The sequence below is a fragment of the Urocampus carinirostris genome, chromosome 13, assembly GCF_059441175.1.
Source record: "Urocampus carinirostris isolate Australia breed hairy pipefish chromosome 13, RoL_Ucar_1.0, whole genome shotgun sequence".
In the NCBI taxonomy this organism is placed as follows: Eukaryota; Metazoa; Chordata; class Actinopteri; order Syngnathiformes; family Syngnathidae; genus Urocampus; species Urocampus carinirostris.
In genome coordinates, this window is record NC_142361.1 from 29,718,047 (window position 1) to 29,738,452 (window position 20,406).

General features: G+C 36.7%; 1 protein-coding gene across 1 annotated transcript in view; it reads left to right on the forward strand.

The window, feature by feature from the left end:
- Positions 1–773: 773 nt before the first annotated feature.
- The window catches only part of pcsk2 (proprotein convertase subtilisin/kexin type 2), a 51,329-nt gene continuing 31,696 nt past the window's right edge, over positions 774–20,406 (forward strand). The window contains exons 1-5 of the mRNA XM_088350829.1: positions 774–1,145; positions 6,278–6,379; positions 13,188–13,301; positions 13,968–14,076; positions 15,038–15,075. Coding sequence (XP_088206955.1) covers positions 951–1,145; positions 6,278–6,379; positions 13,188–13,301; positions 13,968–14,076; positions 15,038–15,075 — 558 coding nt within the window. The 5' untranslated portion in view covers positions 774–950. The remainder of the gene's footprint in view (positions 1,146–6,277; positions 6,380–13,187; positions 13,302–13,967; positions 14,077–15,037; positions 15,076–20,406) is intronic.

A 20,406-nucleotide genomic window follows, 5' to 3' on the forward strand; every position in this document is an offset into this window, starting at 1 on the left:
GACACCAGCTCTTTTACACCTCTACTACTCTCTAGTGGCAGGAAGGGGCATTTGATTTGTATTTATTACAAAAAAAAAATCATAACCTTTGATGGAAATGAGCTAAAGACTTTAAAGATGTTCAAAACAATCAACAGGCCGGATGCAGGCCACGGGCTGTATGATTGACATGACTCGTTTACATGGATAAAAAAATGTTTATTCAAAAGGTTTATTCAAGGATTCGTGTCTCAACTTCTGGCACCGTGAGTAAAAAATGTAGGATAATGATTTAAATATAATGCCTTTTCATATGTTATCTGTATCACTGATTTTCTGGTGGTTGAGTGCCAGTGCTCTTACCACTACAACACTGGTTTGATTCTCGTTGTTTTGCAATTTGGTCAGCGATAACGTTAGATTGAATAATCATTGCAAAAATCTTTAAAACCTCAGTATTTGTTTTGTTTTGGTCTACTTGGCTGGTCCGTAGATAGAAAGTCTTTATAGCTTTAAGAATCGACACATTATATTCTGCATGTATACCTAATCATGCAGAGTAGCTCAAGTTAAATCAAGCTATAAATTATCAATGAGATAACGGCTAGCTCAGAACCATTTAAAATTAATGCTCAATATCGGTTGAGAGCAAAGCATGATCTCTCCAGGGTCCTGAAAGTGAAAAACCAACAGGACACACAAGGCTGAGCCCCATTGGGTCCATGTGATGGATTGCCAGGAGGAGGAGGAGGGACAGGAAGCCAAGGACGCACGAGCGCGGCAAGCGAGGAAACACCAACTTGCCTGGGCGGGAGATGCGCGCGCAAAACCTCTGATTCCACCTCCTCCCCCTTCCATCTCTCCCCTGGAGCATCCCTCTCCTCCAAACCTCCAAACACAAGCAGACGGGTAGCCCAGGCAAGAAGGAGCGTGCACAAATCAACGGACTGTATTGACACAAGCCGGTCACGATGCGCGGATCTCCCCGCCATGCGGGGACACCCGTGGGATTTATGGTGCTGCTGAATGCCTTAATGCTGCTACTGGCCACGCAGGCTGCGGAGAGGATCTCCACGGCGCATGTTGTGGTCCAGTTGAACGAAGAGACGCCGGAGGAGGAGGCACATCAACTTGCAGCACAGCACGGGTATCAGAGCGCTCGCAAGGTAAGACGCTCGGACAAAAGCAAAATATATTGATTGTTGCACAAAACTGGATTTAAAAAAAATCCTGAACATTCACAAGAATTTGGTTTGTTTTTAATGCACTTGTGTGAAATGTGGCAACGCCACACAAGGCTGACTGGGTTATTAGGCAGCATGCCTCGTAGACACAAACGTGACAACAAACAAAGGAGAGCAGTCAAACAAGTAAATTTAATAAAAGGTATCGAAAATGATGATCAGAAAATATCCCAAGACTTAAATCGTATCAAAATGAAATCTAAATACAATAAAATAAACACAGGAGAATAAATTAAAATAAAAAGTATAGCTAAAGAATGCATGATATTTTGTGCATATTAATACACATTTTTAGTCTACGACAGGGGTTGCCAACCTTTTGAAGCCGAGAGCTACTTTTCTCTTACTGATTAGTGCGGAGGGCTACCAGTCTGAGGTGCACTTCTAAAATAAATTATGTGAAAATGTTGTTACTAGGTTGCAATTATAAGAGCTATAAATAGGCTCAGTCAACCACTAAACATCATGCCATCTAGAAATCAAATTCCCTTGAAAATAACAATGATCTATGATGTATTATCAGAACCAGTTACCGGGGTACTCAGGTGGTTTTAGGGGGCTACCTGGTAAACGCAGGCACAGCGTGGAGGACCCCTGGTATATGAAATGTAATTGATTATTTTAAGATAATTGCCGATTGATAAAACTATGAATTAAAATGATATAAAATATACCAAAACATATATTAATTACTTCTGAACTACAGTAGTTCTTTTTTTATATTTTATATGTAGGTTTATAACAGAGAGGGCATCGAATTGGTATGGATGACATATGAAAAAGCAGTTGTATTTATCCTATCATCACACTATTTTTCGTCACGGTACCGGAACAATTGCACATTTCACATGACAATAAATTATATTCTTTTATTTTATTCTTGGCATTGTAAGTGACAAATACATCACCTACGTCACTGCTGGTCCGGTGGTTAGGTGCTCTAACCATTGTTCCTATTACAACCAATGTTTTGCGATAGTTCAATAAAACCTTGTGTATTGTTTTTGTTTCATTATTGCATTTTTTAATTGCAGAAACTCAATTAATACAAGCAACTCTGTCTGCATACTAAACCAGTTTTGAAACACAGTTTTAAGGGCAATATCCTGGCTCTAAATGCCATACCCCAGTTTGAATCGCAATATCCCAGTTTTAAGTGCAATATTACGGTTGGGTATAATTTTCAGTTAGATGTGAATACTTTATGTGAAAGGTGAATACTGTTCCTATTTTTTATTTTTTTATACTGTATACTTTGCCAACTGGAGTGCAATCCTAATTTGGTTGTAGCAATATGATGATCATAAAGATTACTGTATTCTGATTCAGATTTTAAAATGAGAAAAAAATGAAGTAAATTAGTTTTGGAATAGCAGGGATGATACATCTACCGACAAAGCCGGATAATTATTCTTCAGTGTGCACCCAAACACATTTTGAAGAGTCGTGACGACACACACGCACACAGTAACACAGACACACATCCATCCATGTCTCGATAACATGATTCGAATGCTGACAAGACACTAACAAGGCCTCCACGATGGAAAAGTAATAATAACCCCTCTCTTTCCTTTCCACACATCTGCCTTTGACATGGCCAGTCAAAATGGACGTATAGGAAATAAATGCGGGGGTAGGGGGTTTGTGACTAATGGGGCAAACAGCAAGGACTTCCCTATTCTCGCTCCGAACAAGGATCTTTGCTGTATTTTTTTTACCGTGTCCTCTGTATATCCTGAATAACTGATGTGTTTAGTGACGGTTGCTTCCTTTTTCTTGTACAGTGGAGCACCCCTTCTGCACCCCCTTTCCCATCCTGCCTCCCTCCCCCTCATGGATTATGTAATCGGCAGCTATATTTGTCTTTGATGGGATATGCTCCATTAAACGATAGCTGTGCCTTTAGAACTATCTTTAAATGTTGGTTAATGAACAAGATGAGGACACCGGCGGTGGACTTGTGTGCATTTTCCACTGAATCCTCGTTTTCATTTTCAAACGTGGGGCGAGTGGAAAAACAACAATAGCCTTCATTGTTATGTTCATTTGGCAAGCTCATCCGAGAGGGTTTATCCCTATACTTGTGTAAGCTTTCAGGTCATGCGCCGGATAATTGAAATTAGCTATAAATTATGGTAAAAACAATAGTACATGGTTTCCCCTCATCTCTTGGTTAACTTGTTAGGCTTCCTTATCAATGAAAATATATATATTTTTTATTTTTGATGTGGGTCTCTGGTCCTTTTTTCCGCCAGTAAGTATACCCTTTAATTTCGATTCAGTGCCAGTGATGTTCTTAGCCATAAGTAGCTCCAAGTCCGAACTACTATTAAAATTGGCTAAATAATTTAAATAAAACATGCTAACACTGCTCTTGGGCAGCACGGCGGCGCAGTGGTTAGCGCATGTGCGGCACAGTTCATGTCTTGGGAACCTCCTGCGTGGGTTCAAATCCAGCTCCAGACTTCCTGTGCGGAGTTTGTATGTTGTCCCCGTGCTTGCGTGGGTTTCCTCCGGGCACTCCGGTTTCCTTCCACATTCCAAAAAACATGCATTTCAGGTGAATTGGCCGGTCCAAATTGTCCCTAGGTGTGAATGAGCGAGTGAGTTGTCTGTCCCTGTGTGCCCTGCGATTGGCTGGCAACCAGTTCAGGGTGTCCCCTGCCCACTGCCCGATGATTGCTTGGATGGGCTCCAGCACCCCCGCGACCCTACTGAGGATAAGCGGTGTAGCTAATGAGATGAGATGAGAACACTGCTCTTATTTACTAATTCTTTATCCTCTGCAAAGAATGGCATTTATTAGAAACAAATTAAACATATATTTTCAATCACTGGCGTTTGAACAAGCATTGCCAATTCGCTAAATAGTAAAAATAAAAATGTGTTAACAGCCGGGACATATTCCTTATCCTTTGTGAAGAACACCATGTATCGGAAAGACACCTATATTCTGAATCCTGAATTTAAACACGAACTTGCTAGTGATTGAAAAATATTTTTCAAAAGTGGTAAAATGAACCTCAAGATAATTATATAAATAAATGAAAATGTTTTCTCTTACCTGACTATACCTGAAGGGCATTACAGCTGTACATTTTTTTCCTGTTAAGCAATATTAACTATAAATATATATTTATTTATTTATAAAACAATGCAAGTGTAACAATTTCAATTAGAGCATTTTAAAATGTACAGGTCATTTTTATTTTTACTTTATTTTGTTGAAATAGACATTCCGTACTAAGTCAAGAAACTTTGATGCAATTAACAAATGTATGTGTTTTTTTGTATGCATTTAAAATCCAAAATGGGTCGGTTAAACTAGGGGTGGGCAACTACCAGTAGTTGGAATTGCGGGGGCCAAGGGGCCGATCCTGGACATTGATCCAATTTTCTTAATCCAGGAATAAATTTACATGCAGATATCCACATGTTCTATTTCTCTATATATGTTTTTAAATTGATTAGTTTCATCAGATTTGTTTCAAGCACTAAATTTGATATTTAGTTTTGTTGTATTACTGTAGTTGTATTTTTTTTTGTATTTTTGTAATACTTTTGCAGTCAAATTTTGTAGTATTTCTGTAGTATTTTGTATTACTACCATTACTGTATTTTTGGAGTATATCTGTTGTAATATTTTCTTAGTAGTATATTTGTAGTTTTCTGAAATAATATTTCTATCATAGTCATTTAGATTATTGTACAGTATTATTATAGAAGTATTTCTGAAGTAATCTTATGGAGGTATTTTTTAAATCATTCTGTAGTAATTTTCTAGTATGTCCATTGTAGTATTTTGTAGTATTTTTGTAGTATAACTGTAGTTCTATTTGGGTAGTACTTTGGTTGTTACATTTCGGTAGTAGTATTTTTGAAGTTTTTCCATCGTATAATTTTGCAGTATTTCTGCATTAATTTTGTAGTAATTTTAAAGTAAAAATTGTTTAGTATATCTTTAGTGTTTTTGTAGTGTTACCACAGTTGTATTACTGTAGATGTATTTTTAAAGAATTCCTTTAGTATTGCTGGAGTTGTATTATTGTAGTATTGATGTAATATTTCTGTAGTAGTGTTTTTGTATTGTAGAATTACTTCAGTGGTATTTTTGCAGTATTTCTGTAGAAGTATTTTAGAAGTATTTTTTTAATATGTCCATATCAGTATTTTATTTGTAATTTTTGTAATATTACTGTAGCTATATTTCTGCAGTTGTATTTTTGTAGTATTTCCCTAGCAGTATTACGAAGTATTTTTGTAGAATTTCCATAGTAGAATTTTTGTAGTATATTTGTAGTATTATTATAGTCATGTTTTTTGTAGTATGGTTGTTGTAGTATTTTTGTAGTATTTATTTTGTAGATTTGCAATACAACTCCAGTTGTATGTGTGTAATATTTCTGTAGCAATATTTTTGTACTATAGAATTACTGTAGAATTTTTGTAGTATTTTTTCTTTTTAGAGTGAAAGCAAAGAGACACAATTGGTACAATTTTTTATCAGTTGTACTTTATTTACTATACATAAAAAGTGGTCGGCGGCGCCCTCTGTTGGCTGCGGCTGCATCGGCTCGCTACAACGGGTCAGGTGCAATCGACATTTCGTTCTGTGTACATTGTTACACAGAATGACAATACAAGGAAATTATTATTATTATTATTATTATAAATATTGTGATAATATTTTGATCATTTTAGCGTTTGCAGGCCAGAGAAAAGCCTGGCTTGCTGCATGTGGCCCACCGGGTGTAGTTTACCAACCCGTTTTATACTGAGGAGTGACTTACCCCTACTCTTTCGGTTTTCAAGAATAAGGGGGTCTTTAATCTGGGCACGGTGCCATGCAACCCATTTCACTGCTCTCATCATGCATTAGGCTTAATTCGAACACCCGACCTTAAAATAGACCCTTCGACACTTTTTCTCAAAAGACTGGAACTTGTAACTGGAACTTCTTCAACCTTTCGCCGCCATTGGAGTGTTTGCATTTACATGATAATTTCGACCTGTTCTTATTAATTTATGTTGTGCACTCTGGTTTTACTCAGGTGGCCTTTGGAAAGGGGCTCTTCCACTTCTATCCTCAGGATTCTTCCAAGAGGAGCAAGCGGAGCCTTGGTGGGAGACAGCAGCTCCAAGAAGACCGCAGGGTAAAAATAAACCATGAGAGTGTCTTAAAGGATAAGTCATCAAGTCACATATGCCCATAATGGTCAAAAACAGCCTTTCAATTGATAATTAACATTAAAATGGGAGCTTTAAAAACACTTGAACTATGAATATGACTTTCTCTGTCCTGGATAGAACCTTTAATTTTCTTTTGGCTTTGATTTAATTCAAGAAAGCAGAGAGCTTCTTCTCTTGGTTGTTTGTTGTAGCTCTTTATTTTTTTCCAATGGACAGTTTTTGGAGCGAGGGCTAGCAGTTGGTTCTGCAGCACCAGGCGGCTTCCATTTGTGCATGCCACTTGCCAAGCTACTTCAATGGACAAAGGAAATGTCTATTGCTCTCAATGACAAAATGTATTAATACAATTATTGCATTGTATTTTATGTATATTACAGTACACAAAGTCGACGGGCTTCAGTTGTATGTTTTAGTTCGTCAACCCAAATTATTTTAGCGTTTTGTAGAAGGTTAATATTATCTTAAGAACAAAATTCCGAAGTAAAAATTCGACATTTTATTATGTTTTCACAATATCAGACAAAATATGACGCTTGTCGCCCATGAGATAAATGTATTGATGTTGTGATCGTTTTAGCGTCAAAACCTCTGAGCCGCTGTGTGACTCACACTCAATTCTTTTTCCTCAGTTGAACACCACTTAGTCACTAAAAACTCTTGAATCATCCACTCTTATTTCTGCATGCCTTTTAGGAAGATATTTTCTACCAAGGTTGTGTTTATGTGTTTCATTCCTTTTCAAATTCATGCTTTCAGACGTCTTCCTGTGGAGGTTCATGAGATAAGTGGTACTTAGTTAACAGTGGGTGCAGTGTTGACAGTAGGAATCGTCGAGTAAATGACAGTTGTCTAATATTCTCTTGTTGAAAAAAACCCATTTTGTATGGGTTAAATGGGTGGATGAAATTAAGTTTCCTAAGCATGTTGTTGATACCGACTGTGTATAATTAAATAGATACTCTACATCGTTTTCCGCCCTCCGTTTATATCATAAGACAACAGGTCGGTCAAAAGAAAAGCTGGAAATTTGGAGTTTGTTTAAGGTTTTATGATTATATTAGTATTCTGGACACAAATGAGCTATGGATCAATAGCTGTACATTCACAAGTACCAAGTCATAATAGCTGACAATCACTTTTATACTGGAAGGGCGGTCCAAGAGTAAAAAAAAAAAAAAAGAACCTACACTTTAAACAACACAAAACATTAAGTTCAGTGGTAGTGGGAATTCCAACTGCACAAAGACATTTTGTTTAAGCCGATTATAACAAGTACTGATATCGTTCAGCACCAAGTTGTGGTTAAAAAATGAACTGAAACAATGGAGAATCTGAATAAAAAACACTGAAAAATTGTACAAATGAAGAGGTTAGTAGATAAAAAATGTCATACAATCATGATTATTTATTTTCGCAGTGACACACTTCTTGTAATACCACAATATTTTAATGCCTCTCGAACTCAGAACTCAGTTGCCAATAAACTCTTGTCGCCAACTTAATAACATATGACAAGCGGTATAAACATTTGCACAAGAGCTGCTGTTGGTCGTAACTCACACCGTTCCCGTGCACACGCAGGTTGACTTCAAAACACAAAAACTCCGCATCTGACCCCCCACCCTTCCCTCGCGACACTTCTTTTCTTAAAGGATCCATGCGTCAAAACAAACTAAGGCAACAAAAGTAACATAAATTACAATATTATACCATCATTTAGCCTTATTTTTGTATGACTCTACTGGGGTCCTTGTACAGAGCACACAGGGGAAAAAAATAATAATGTCATATTTTAGCATTTTTGTCATTGCTGACTAACTTTATTGTTTTTAAACAGGTGTCTGTGGGTTTTTTACTAGGCTGTCCTCACACATAGTAATGTGATTTTCAACAGATAGCCTACATTAAATAGTTATGTGAGGTTTAAATCGCTTAATTAAAATTAGGATTTGACTTTATTGTCTTTCGGAGATATTTTTACCTATTCTAAATTATGTAAAGGAGAAACATATAGGACATGGGGTCCGTTTTAAGCAACATCAGCATCAACACGTTAGCTAACACGAGACAATTAGCTTTAAAAAGTCAATGTTTTTAGGGATTTAAATAATTCAAAGTAATCATTAAACAGCTCTAAAACTTCAAATTAAATTGTAAACTTACAGGCAAAGAAATTCCCAGACCTTGAACAGTATACGAGCAGCAAGCTTTGAAAATGTTTTATTGCTAACACTTCCTGAAGGAACGTGTCATGTGACCTAGCGAGACCAATCAACTGTTAGCAACAGAAAACAAACTCAGGAATTCTTTTGCCATACAAAGTATGTTTATTTGGCATTTTAAGATGTGTACGACGTACAAGAACATCTGTACGGAAAAACGCAAATTTGTCAATTATGGGTACCCTCCGGTATACACCGACTATCACGAAACGGCAAATCAATCAAGTCAAACGAGTTCACCGCGGTAACCTCTATCTCGGTATCGTTTTTTTTTTGTTGCAAACGAAGCGAGCGTTTTGATGCTACTGTGCGCATGCGTCTGCCGCCTGGGGATTTCCCATCATGCATCATAGCAGTAGGCCTACATTACAACATAGTTTTGAATTTTCTTTGGATACAATCATCAAGTCCCATCGGCCGAACCTGAATTAAAACACCGTAAGTCATTCTGATCTGAAAACCACAGGCGGGGTTGATTGAGTGAATTTAAAATACATGTGTTCTTAAAAGACATCGGATTTCATGTGGTAGTTGTGTCGTGAAAGGAAGTCCGTCTCTTTTTAGAGAACCGGCTTTTTTGGCTCAACTCATTAAAGAGAGCCAGCTCTCAAGCGGCTCACTTGCTTTGATGCGTTATATTACGAATTACTATGTTGTATAAAGAAGTTAAGAAAAAAAAGAAATATAAAAGGAGAAAATGAAAAAAGACAACTTTGTGGTTATATTACCAACAATAATTTAATGCAGAAAATGAATTCATAATTTAAATAAGAAAATGTACTCTACTTATTATATTTGCATGTATTTTTTCCTTCTACAGCGAACGTCCAAGATACTTCATTTTTGAACTTTTTTTATAATAAACCTCATTCATGTCGGGCAACTCGGTATCTCACAACAAAATGTTACTTAACACTAAATATGATATAACGAAACACATGTAGAATATAACATGTTAAACTGCATAAATAAACACGTTTGAAAACAAAATATGGTGTAAGAATATTTTGTATTTTGTACGGGAAAATGCGACAGTTTGTAAGGGCATGGAGCCGTGGAGGTTGACAGGTATATATTGAAAGTGTATATTTATATAGTATTTGCGGCAGATCCACAAATGAAAAGTAACAGACTCATTGAAATAAAAGATTTTAATTATCTTTGAAATGTCACGACGGCTTATGCCGCTGTGTTGTCTGCATTGCTGGAAGCACTAAATGTACCAGGGGAGGGAGTTACATTGATTTTTCTTTTTCCATTTTCCCAGGAGTCTTGGTTGGAATCTATTAGTGGAGCACAGTGACCCACTTCTTACATGACTCATTTTCCTTTAGCAGTTTGTTTGATTCTTAAAAAAATGTCAAAAAGGCTTTTGACCTCAGGGGACTGCTCCACGTGGACGTAGAGGCAGGTTTTTAGTTCAGGGGAAAATTGCGGTTAAAGGATTAAATGGTGTATTTATTAGGATCGTCCCCCTTTATTACGCTAATTTTCAATCGTTCAATTAGCGCATTTAACACAGCTCGGGGACTATTGTTCACGCTTGGTTAATTTCCAATGGAAATCCCCTTATTAATAAATGGAGACGTTTTGTCTGAATTCCGTTAAAGGGGAAATAACGTCAAGATATATCTTGTTCTTTCTCCCCCCCATTCTTTTGTGGTTAATATTGTCTATAAATATTTAATTGAACAAAACCCTTCCCTTTCTATTCATCAGCTATGTTGCATTGCACCTTATATTGCTGTGGACAAGCTATTATTATATTTATACTATTTTTATATACATATATATATATATATATATATATATATATGCCTCTGGCAACATGCCTTGTCTCGTAAAACACTCAAATTAATTGCAAGCTATGAGAATTCACGTCATGTCCTATCTGGTCTCATTTTTATTTTTTTGAGTATTTTACAGTGGCCACGAGAAAATATTTGTATATCCCTGGTCTTTGACTTTCAGCTGAAAAACCGTTAGATCATGGTATAACTTAACAGCTTGTTGCAAAAAAAGGACAACAGCTGTTATGGCTAAAATTGAGACGTTAAAGCAATAATGTTTTTACATTCTTTAACACATTTGCAGGCACACAGTTATGGGACACGGAATACTTAAACCTAAATACTTACTTGGTCGAAATATAGTTTGTCAAAAGTGAAATCTTTATGCGGATGATTGTTTTGAATTGCTTTATATATTTTTGTAATCAATTTTCAGTTTCACCATTGATTATTTATTTGTTATACTTAAGACAGTATGTTGCATCCCTAAAAAAAACTATTTGAAAAACAAGTCTCTGTTTATCTTTTTATCTTGTTGTGACCTCTTTGTGTTTCAAATGGTCGATCTGAATCAAACTTATCATTGTTGAACTGTTACTTACAAAAACATGGAAGAAGTTATAATAAAACATTTTGGTGGAGATTAAAATGATAAGATTCAATTGTGAATTTGCTTGTTGCAGTGTTTACAAACTTGATGCCCGCGAGCAACAAGTAGCTCCTTAAGATCACCAGGGTGGCCTGCAGATTGGTTTCTCAAGCTCACCACTGTTGACTCATTGTGATTTTTTAGGAAAATTGATTCATAACTGGCTTGATGCTTTAGTGGTTGACTGAGCCTATTTTAATCCCACTTCAGATAGTAACAACATAGCAATAACATGATATGTTGTTATTTTAGAAGTGCATATCCAACTGGTATCCCTAATGCTAAACAGTAACAATAAAGTAGATGTGACCTGCAGAATGGATGGGAAACCCTTGTTTAAAAACATTATTCTAAAGATCATTTCCTGCTTGGAATGAAATTGACAATCATTATTGGAGTTGGATAGATAAGTAATGAAAACAGACGGTATTTGCGCCGATATTTCATTATGAATTTGTGTACAAACTGTTTCTCTCCAAAATTTATGTTCTCTTTTCTGCAAGAGTTACCAGTCATGTAAAACATTTAAAACATAATATGAATGACATTACAAAAAAAATAGAACCAGAGTGTTCAATTTCAATTTGGAATGTGATTCTTTACGTTGTCATTCGACAGGTTTTCTGTTTGCTCTGATTGACGGTGTGTGCTGTGGGTTTCCCGATTGCTCCGGGTACGCTGTAAAAAGATGAATAGGTTTTACAGGCCATCTTGAGTGCTTGTTCTATACTGCCTTATCTATCAGTCACAGTAAAAAAAACAAAAACAAAACACAGTGCCTGTTTTGTACCTTGGTCACACCAAAGAGAACTGGGACATCCGAACATATTTTCTGGAAGACATTTTGAAGGGTTATAACGTGTTTGTGTTTTGTGGACCTGAAAATGTGCAGCAAAATGGTTTCGTTTGTCTTATGGATGTAAACAAACATTGTCAACTATGTGTATCGTTTATGGTTTTGCTGCACAGGCGCACTCTTAACAAGATGGCTGCTGCATCTTATTAAATCAAGTCTTGATTTTCTAACCTGGTGAAGCAGCAAGTCACTCATTTCCCTCTGGTCCAAGTAATAGTCATCAATTTATTTTTGTGCCCTGAATAAGTCTGCCTCAAATCATTGCCAAATTATACACCAGGGTGTGATTGCCTTTGTTTTCATGTTTTTACTGATGAACAGACTTTCTTATTCATTGCACCACTGTGGGCATAAACAACACCAATACTACTTTAATTGCATTTTAAATCAACGTGTGAGAGGGCCATAGTCTATGACTTGGCTAAAGCTGGAATAATACTGAACACAATTGATCACGATTCATGAAAAACAAAATCAAAAAAATATAACTATTGCTGTCCAAATTCAAAAGTCTTAATTTCAACCCTGAGTTAAAGCTTTAGAGCACCTTCATTGTTTGAAAAATTACCTCAAGAGTTAAATTTACTTGAAAGTTTTAACTCAGGGTTGAAATTTAAACCTTAAACTTTTGACAGCAATACTGACAGCTTAAATTTGTGTCATATTTCTATGAGTAAAAGCTTTACGGTAGATTTATTGCTTTAAACCTTTGACTCAAAAGGTAAATTTGCATTAAAGTTTTAAATTTCAGCATCAAAGCGACTTTACAGCGTTTCCTTTGGAGTTTAATCTGCTTAAAATTTTAACTCCTTCATTGAAACTGCTTTGAAGTTAAGTCTTAACGCACGAGTTTCAGATGCTTTAAAGCTGTAACTCAGATGTTAAAGCCACTCTGAAGCATTTACTCCAAAGGTAAAGCTTTAAATTACAGCATCAAAGAATCTTTACAGCTTTAACTCCTAAGTTCAAGATGCTTTAAAGCTTTAACTCCTTGGTTAATCTGCATTAAGGAATTAACTCGTGAGTTTATGCTGCTTCAAAGCCTTAATGCAAGAGGTAATGCTGCCTTAATGATTTAACTCAAAAGTTAAAGCATTAAACCACTTTAAAGCTTCACCTTTGAAAGCATCAAATGTATAATGCTCACAAACACCATTCTATTCAAGCCATAAAAATGTGTTAAATGTAGCACAAATACGAGTTAAAAAATAAATCACTGCACGGTCCTCAAAGTGATGTATTTTTCTTTTGCAGGTAAAGAATGTTCTGGACCAAGACGGATTCAACCGTCAAAAACGCGGCTACCGAAGTTTAGATGACATGGAAGTGAACATAAGTGACCCACTCTTCACCAAACAGTGGTACCTGGTGAGTCAAAATCCGGATCCAACCTCAATGTGCATACATTTTTTTTGTCAACAATCAGTCCCGTTATTCAGACTTTAATTAGCCATGCCAATGCTTTGCCGCATGCACAGCTCCCCTCTCGTTTAAGCCTGAGTGGCAAGTGTGACATTTATTTCTGCAATGAGCCCGTCGCTCTTCATCAGAGGAACACAGCTGTCTTATTCGAAATGCATCGTTATCTCTGAGGCTACCTTCACCGAAGCAAAAAACACACACACACTCTCTTGATCCATCCATCCATCCAGTATCTGCACTGCTTATTCTCAGTAGGGCCACGGGGGTGCTGGAGCCCATCCTAGCTGTCTTTGGGCAGTGGGCAGGGACACCCTGAACTGGTTGCCAGCCAGTCGCAGGGCACACAGAGACAGACAACTCACTCGCTCATTCACACCTAGGGACAATTTGGACCAGCCAATTAACCTGACATGCATGTTTTTGGAATGTGTGAGGAAACCGGAGTGCCCGGAGGAAACCCACGCAAGCACAGGGAGAATATGCAAACTTCACACAGGAAGGTTCGATCTCATGACCTCAAAACTGTGCCGCACACGCACTAACCACTGCGCCACTCCCTTTATATTATTTTGTCTACCTGGTGAGTCACTGGTTCATATTTTGCACGATTAGATCAACACGGGCCAAGCAGACGGGACCCCCGGGTTGGATCTTAATGTTGCCGAGGCTTGGCAACTGGGCTACACAGGACAAGGAGTTACCATTGCAATCATGGATGATGGTAAATATGAACATTGCCTGCCGAGGTTATTTTATACGGACATTAAATTGAAGAGGTTTGGTGTGTTAAATTGGTTAGAGATTTTTCAAGTTGTATCATTGGGATTAATTGTATTTATCTTATTACTATAAATAAAGTTTAAATTGTAGTAGACACTCAGAACAAGAATAGGAGGTTTCAATTTAGAACTTACAAGGAGGACAGGGACGGAAGCCTCCAGATAAGAGTTTGAGACCCCTCCGTGATCATTATAAAACTATAGTAAAGTATAGTTTGCAAAAACAAATAGTAAAAAAAAAAGTACAGTATTTATTTGTGTAAAATGCACATGGTTAATTTTTGATTAAGAATCGGAATAACATCTTCTTTTACATTTTCAGCTCGAACTTTGCGGTTGGATGCGACAGCTATTACAGTCAGATTACTAAATCCTAACCTCTGGACCAAGACTGATATAAAGTACATGATTCATGAAAAAACATCAACACGCTTTTCAATGGTACCAGAGAAGAATGGCACTGTAAAAATAGTGTGATAATTAGATATAGTCTAATGTCTATTCATATGTCATCTGTATCACAGGTTTCCCATTGGTTAGGATTAGTTGCTCTCACAACTGTGACCTGGGTTCGACTCCCGTAGCAACCAAGTCAAGTCAAATCATATTAAACTACCACCACACCATCCCCTGATCTGAAACCTACACGAGGGCAAGGAAAAACTCAAAATCCTCAGCACGAGGAAAATGGACAAATCTTTAACCAATGTTTTGCGATTGTGGTCAACGATAGTTTTCGACTGATTATTCATGACACAAATACAGTAAAACCTTATGCATTACACGCACCCATACTTTGAGTTAGTTTTTGCGTAAAAAAAGTGCATTGAATAAATATAGTCGTTAAAGCATTGTTTTATATGGTGAGCAATCCCTAAAATGCATGTCCAAACTGTTTTTCAGGCATTGATTACCTGCATCCAGACCTGGCATCCAATTACGTGAGTACCTCAATATCGTATAGCAAAAGTTGCATTTCTCCTTTGTATGAGCAGGGCTATGGGTCGGCTGACGGCAGGTGCTTTCCGAAATAGCTGACAGGTCTCCTTGTCATGCTTGGCGGAGGACACTGGAGTTGGTTGCAAGGATGGCCGAGCTGTTTAATGTTAATGCACGAGGCGTCGTGGCAGGCACGATGGCAGGCCGAGCTGTCGCAAATGCATATAATGCCAGGCTAGTCTGATCTGCATAATGTGATGTTCTATCTCAGGCATACTGATGAAAGCTTAAATGACAAGATGGAGGAGGACATAACAAAGAAATGGGAAATTACTTTTGCTTGATGTTTCGGCCTGAAAAGGACAGTAGTGTATGATTAGTGTTTGTCGTTAGACACCAAGGTGAAAAGTATTTTTAGTTGGATAATGAATTCCTCCGCAAAAGCCGATTGGGTACGGTTTTTAGTATATTGGTTGCAAAACTATTCAAGGACCGTTAGGCTCAAGATCAACAGAATGGATCCCATTAGGTGCAACTCTGTGTGATTTTGATTCCATTCAATATGGCAATATTTCACAACAATGCAAACATGCCATATTTTATACATACTTTAGTGTTAAAGGTGGGGTGCAATGTTTGAGAGGTCCTTATCTGTTTTTATGTTACTTTTATCAAAGCTGTTCAGGGTGGAACACCCGAGGTAGGAGGAATGGAGGGCAGGGGCTGGTTTCGCAGGGCTATGTAGAGTCTTCATGCCCGTCCTCACTCTTTTGTTGTTTTTTTTTTTTTGCTTCAATTTGTCAATGCTGATTGAAAACTGTGAAATCTTGAATCAGCCTGTTTCAAATACAGTCCAAACACCAAACCAAACCTCAAGAAAGATGAAAACAAGAAGAGTTTATTCGAGTGCGTCTGCAAGTAACAAAGTTCCAAACTCTGTACAGCTTCTTTAAATTTACATTTTCGGGACATTGTAGGACCGTTAATGGGATTTTTGCACATTTAAATGCAGAATATTACGTTGTTTTGAACACACATTGTTTGGTAGACACTCAAAATAAGAAGAGAAGACATCAATTCATATTTAAAATGCAAGTAGAACAGAAGAGGACTGTACAAAGAAAAAAATCACAATGCCAAATTCCAAACCTTAACTTTTTTTGAAAAAAAAAAAAAAAAAAATGTCCTTAGTTACAAAAGCAGATCTGCCCAAAAGGGTATTAACATCAAAGAAGAGCAACATTATTGGCTGTCAGTGGCATTGATTTAACCAATGCAAAATAGTCAAAACAACATTGAAGTATACAGTAGTGTAGTGTCAAATTTCTAAAAAGTAAAAACTGCTCAATTGGGTAATTCAATTTGAAAGTAAGTTGGAAAAAATAAGCAATTTGTTTAAAATAAAATGCTCATAAAATTACTGGATTTTTAAAAATGTTTTTAAGAACTTAAAAAATGTTATTGTCAAGTCATGTTTATTTGTGACGCCCTTAATCACAAAGAGTCTCAAAGGGCTGCACAGACCACAGATTATTGCAAACCACAGACTATTATTACACCATCCCCTGATCTAAAACCTACATGAGGGCAAGGAAAAACTCAAAAACCTCAACATGTAGAAAATGAAGAAACCTTGAGAAGGGACTGCACATGAGGTAATATTGTTTTGTTTCCAAACAAAACAACCCAGAAAGCTGGCTAATAATGAACCAAGTTGTGGATTGATCCATTTTGGACATATTTTGACTATTTTTGAGAGCTGACACTACTTTATGGAAAAATAGTGTAATTACGGGCACACTATCATTTTTTGTGCCACGGCAAAACTGGTTACTGAATTTAATGGATGCTTCGGTTGCAAAAACTGAACTACAATCCTCAATGCAGCTGCTAACATGACGAGACAGAGCTAACTAGATTTCGGAAGAAACAAGTTTAAATGGTAGCACAGCTGTTGTAACTTGATTTTGTTAAATTTAATGTGGATTTAGGTTAGGGTGGGGGTTGGAATTGAATTCATAAGTGAGATTACAACGTGACAAAATCCTTATCATTTTCTGATAATCTCACTCGTGCGTAGAGTTCACCAGGGCACAAAAATATCAAAAGAAAACTTAAGTTGGAAAATGAAATCCTGTGAATCCTGCCAGCCTGCGCCCTGTGATAAAAAGCCAACCAATGAGTCCAGATTGCACCATAAAAGTCATTCTACCTCATCCTGCTCATATTAAAACTTCCCCTTGGGCCATGCTCCAAATGTTTGTCTTTGTCGCTGTTCCTTGTTTCTTACCTGTAAACAGAAACTAGCCTTGACCAAAAAATAACAGTGTGCCTTGAAGTAGGGATGATATAGGAGCATGCGCAACCGGCTAAGTGCGTGTTTATCTCCCATTCATCTCAACTAGATGCATTCAAGAGTGATGTATAAAACAGTACTTTGACTGACTGATTGTGTCCAGGCAATCTCCCTTTTTTTTAGCAAATTCATCCAACCATTTTGGTCGGGTCGTGGGGGCAGGAGCCTCAGCAGGGAAGCCCAGACCTCACTGTCCCCAGCGACTTCATTCAGCTGATCCGACGGGATCTCTAGGGCTTTCCAGGCCAGCCTAGAGACATAGTCTCTCCAGTGTGTCCTGGGACGTCCTCCCAGTGGGACATGCCGGGAACACCTCCCAAGGGGAGGCCTCCAGGAGGCATTCTTATCAGATGCCTTACCTGGCTCATCTCATCTCAATGGCTCAATCTAATCTCAGAGGAGCAGCAGATGACTGAGCTTCTTACCTTATCCTAACGGAGAGCCCAACCACACTGCAAAGGAAACTTTGGGCCCCTGGTGTCAGGGATTTTGTTCCTTCAGTCATGACCCACAGTTCGTGACCGTAGGTGAGGGTAGGAACCAAGATTGACCGGTAAATCGAGAGCTTTGCCTTTTGGGTCAGCGCCTTCTTCAGCACAACAGCAGGGTCTGCACATGGCTCCTTGAGGAAAACGGTCGAATGCCTTCTCCAAGTCTGCAAAACAGATAGACTGGAGGGACAAACTCTCATGCACCCTCGAGAACTAGTGTGCAGAGTTGTTTTTTTAGCAAATTGTTCAGTTCAAATACTCTTATTAGTATACACCGTTATCTGTGATACTCATGCTGCCTTGACAACAAGTTTTGCTCTCACATTTCTGTGAATTTCCCAATTATTGTTTCAGTTGAAAAGGTTGAAGAAGCAACTTTACTTTGATTCACAGCACCCTTCAAATCCAACTCATTTAGAATAATATATTTCATATCAGTAAACTAACATAAAAACAACTTGTGCTGGATTGATGCTGTACTGCTAGTATAATAAAAGAAATTATTTAAGAATTTAGTTTTATAATAAATTTCTGATAAGAAACAAAAGCTTCATTAGCTTTACAAAATGTTCATAATCTTAAAAGATTCGTTTTATTTGGATTAGTGCATTTAGGCACAATTTATTTAATTTGTGAGGGTTTGAAGTTATTGTTACTAACTAACTAGTATTCATGAAAAAAATATTGTTTGTACAATAGACCTATTTTCTCGATATTATTATACCCTTATGAACATTATTCTCGTTAAACAGGGCTTTATTGCATTGTATTATTAGGGAAAGACAGTACCAGTTTTGCATTTTTATTGATACTAATACCAGACACAGATACCGGCAATACATAAAACCCCATCCTCCCCCAAAATGACTCATTATTTTAAACAAAAATTTATAAATTCCAACCTAAAGGTTTTCCTTACAATTAAATTAAATTATTTTGGCGACAAAAATAATAGTCAAAAAAGAACAAACAAAAACTGAAAATAACCCTTGTAAAAAATACTCATATTACTCATTTATAGACTGATTTTAAAATCAGATGTTTTTTTAAATCAGTTTAAGATTATTTTGATGGTGAAATAAAAATATAATTTTTAGGTCATAAGTGTAAAGGGTGATAGTGTTATCCGCCACAGTTTCAAATACGAAAACTTTAAAATAATGCTGGTACCTGCACTGATACAATGTTGGTACCTATACCTATTTAGAATAATCCTAAACATTTGTATACAGTATTATCAACTTGATTGTTGATTGTATGTTGTAATATCACCAGCTCAGTAGCCTAGATGGTAGGGCGCCCGCTTTGAGACTGGGAGGTCGCTGGTTCGCGCCTCGGCCGAGTCATACCTAAGACTTATGACATTGGTAAAACGGCGGCGCCCTCTGTTGGCTGCGGCTGCATCGGCTCGCTACAACGGGTCTGGTGTATCGACATTTCGTTCTGTGTACATTGTTACAAAGAATGACAATACAAAGGAAATTATTATTATTATTATCATGTCTTAAGTGCTTTTGTAACATTACAATTGTATCCTTTAAATATAGCTAATTTACAAAATATCTGTCATTAATGATGTATTAAGGAGTTTGATAATTGTTTTACTGGTCACTGCCACCTCTGGTCTAGAAATTTACTGCAGTATCTGTAGTCGTTGGAAAATGTGGAACAGAGACGACCCAACATTTTTTCCATTGTCACTCTGTGTGTCCACTCAAAATGCTTCTACGGAAATACAACAAAAATACTACAAAATAACTACAAAATATAAAATATAGTGCTTAATACAAAGACCTCATATGTTATTTTGCTTTCATTCTGAAAATAAAATAAATAGTACAGAATTACGACAAAAATACTACTACAGTAATAGTATATTACAAAATACTACTATGGAATTATTGACTCCAAAAATACTACAAAAAGACATCTACAGAAATACTAAAGAAATATGAAAAAAATACTACAATGGAAATACTATGAAAATTCTACAAAAATACTACCAAAATACTGCTTTGGAAATACATCAATTATGCTTCTACTGAAATACTAAAAATATATAAAGACATAATACTATAATATAAACAGCGACTAGAGAAATAATACAAAAATACGACTACAAGAGGTAAACAACAGAAATACTGCAAATTACACCTGAAGCGATACTACAAACATTTTCCTATGGAAATATCACAAAAATAAAACAAAACAAAACAAAATGAACAAAAATACTACAGAAAATTCTAATATGGAAATATTACAAAATACAAGAGAGAAAAATAATACTAGAATAATACTACAAAATACTATAATCATAAACCTACTGTAATAATACAAAAATGCTACTAAAATACTACAGATATACAACAAAATATCTACAACAAAAGTACTACAGAAATACTAAAAAGTAATACTATGGAAATATTACAAAAATAGTACAAAAATAAAACTAAAGTAACACTACAAAAAACTACAGAACTTCAATA